This window comes from Eimeria mitis, genomic scaffold, assembly GCF_000499745.2.
Source record: "Eimeria mitis Houghton genomic scaffold, Emh_scaff4066, whole genome shotgun sequence".
NCBI lineage: Eukaryota > Apicomplexa > Conoidasida > Eucoccidiorida > Eimeriidae > Eimeria > Eimeria mitis.
Genome location: NW_013572397.1, coordinates 3,125 through 4,493, shown reverse-complemented (window position 1 = coordinate 4,493; position 1,369 = coordinate 3,125). Strand labels below are relative to the sequence as shown.

General features: G+C 51.3%; 1 protein-coding gene across 1 annotated transcript in view; it reads left to right on the top strand.

The window, feature by feature from the left end:
• EMH_0072150 (uncharacterized protein) overlaps window positions 1–778 on the top strand; it is a gene marked incomplete at both ends in the record, with an annotated part of 1,966 nt that extends 1,188 nt beyond the window's left edge. Inside the window, 2 exons of the mRNA XM_013499178.1 lie at window positions 3–467; window positions 693–778. Coding sequence (XP_013354632.1) covers window positions 3–467; window positions 693–778 — 551 coding nt within the window. The remainder of the gene's footprint in view (window positions 1–2; window positions 468–692) is intronic.
• Between the last annotated feature and the right edge of the window lie 591 nt (window positions 779–1,369).

Genomic DNA, 1,369 nt, shown 5'->3' with positions numbered 1-1,369 from the left:
CCACCACCATCAGCAGCAGCACCAGCAGCAGCAGCAGCACCCGCAGCAGCAGCAGCAGCAGCAGCAGCAGCAGCAGCAGCAGCAGGTAACCCTGCACACCTCCCTCATGGTGTGTTTGCCTCTATCCGATCCTGAGGCCCCCCTAGAGCGGCTAGCAGGCTGGCGGCTGCTGCTCTTTGTGGTGCTGGAGTTTGCCTTGTGTATTGTTTTCTCTGCTCACCCCCCTCCGGATACACCGCAGCTGCGGCAGAATCCTAGGGTTATTCCCCCCCAAACACCAACAGCAGCAACAGCAGCAACAGCAGCAGCAGCAGCAGCAGCAGCAGCAGCACACTGGGAAAATTTCACCTCGCTACACCACTCTATACACTCCAACTTTGTGCAGGACCTCTGGGCCTATCCAAGCCCCAAGCCAGCAGCAGCAGCAGCAGCAGCAGCAGCTGCTGCTGCTGCTGCTGCTGCAGCAGGTACGGAAAATGATATATTATCGATAACACCAAGGGGCCTACACCCCCCTAAAGATATATATAAACTGAGCAGCAACAAAACTAAAGGGGGGGCCCTGGGGGGGGGCCCCCAGCACCGTGCAGAGACGTAGATTAATATATTTCTTCTATTTTTTTATTTATTTGTATTTTTCTTTATCTTAATTAATTATATTTGCTATCATGACGAATTTTATTATGTCCAAGACTTCGTTCAGCAGCAGCAGAAGCAGCAGCAGCAGCAGCAGCAGCAGCAGGTACAGCAGCAGCAGCAGCAGCAGCACGTGCAGTAGCAGCAGCAGCAAGTGCATCCGCGTCAGCAGCAGGCGCAGCAGCAGCACCAACCACATCAGCAGGTGCAGCAGCAGCAGCAGCACGTGCAGCAGCAGCTGTAGCAGCAGCAGCACTTGCAGCAGCAGCAGCACTTGCAGCAGCAGCAGCACTTGCAGCAGCAGCAGCAGCAGCAGCAGCAGCAGGTGTACTGCTGTTGTTTGTTTTTTATTATATGTGTAAAGGATCTATCATTTATTGTTTTAGGTGGTGACAGCCCCTGGCTCAGGAGGGGGCCTTCCTTCTCTTTTCTCCCGCAACAAAAAAAAATAAATTTATTAAATAAATTAATTAAAAAAAATATATTTATATTATTTATATTCGTTCCGCTGATCATTTATATACTGCTGCTGTTGCTACTGCTACTCCTGCTGCTGTTTCTGCTGCTGCTGCTGCTACTGCTGCTTCTACTGCTCCTGCTGCTGCTCCTGCTGCTGCTGCTGCTGCTGCATGCATGCATGCATGCATGCATGCATGCATGCATGGAGTGTTTTGTTATTGTTTGTCTTCAATAAGCTGTGAACAGAAGGCGCGGATGTCTGCCGCCTCTTGTG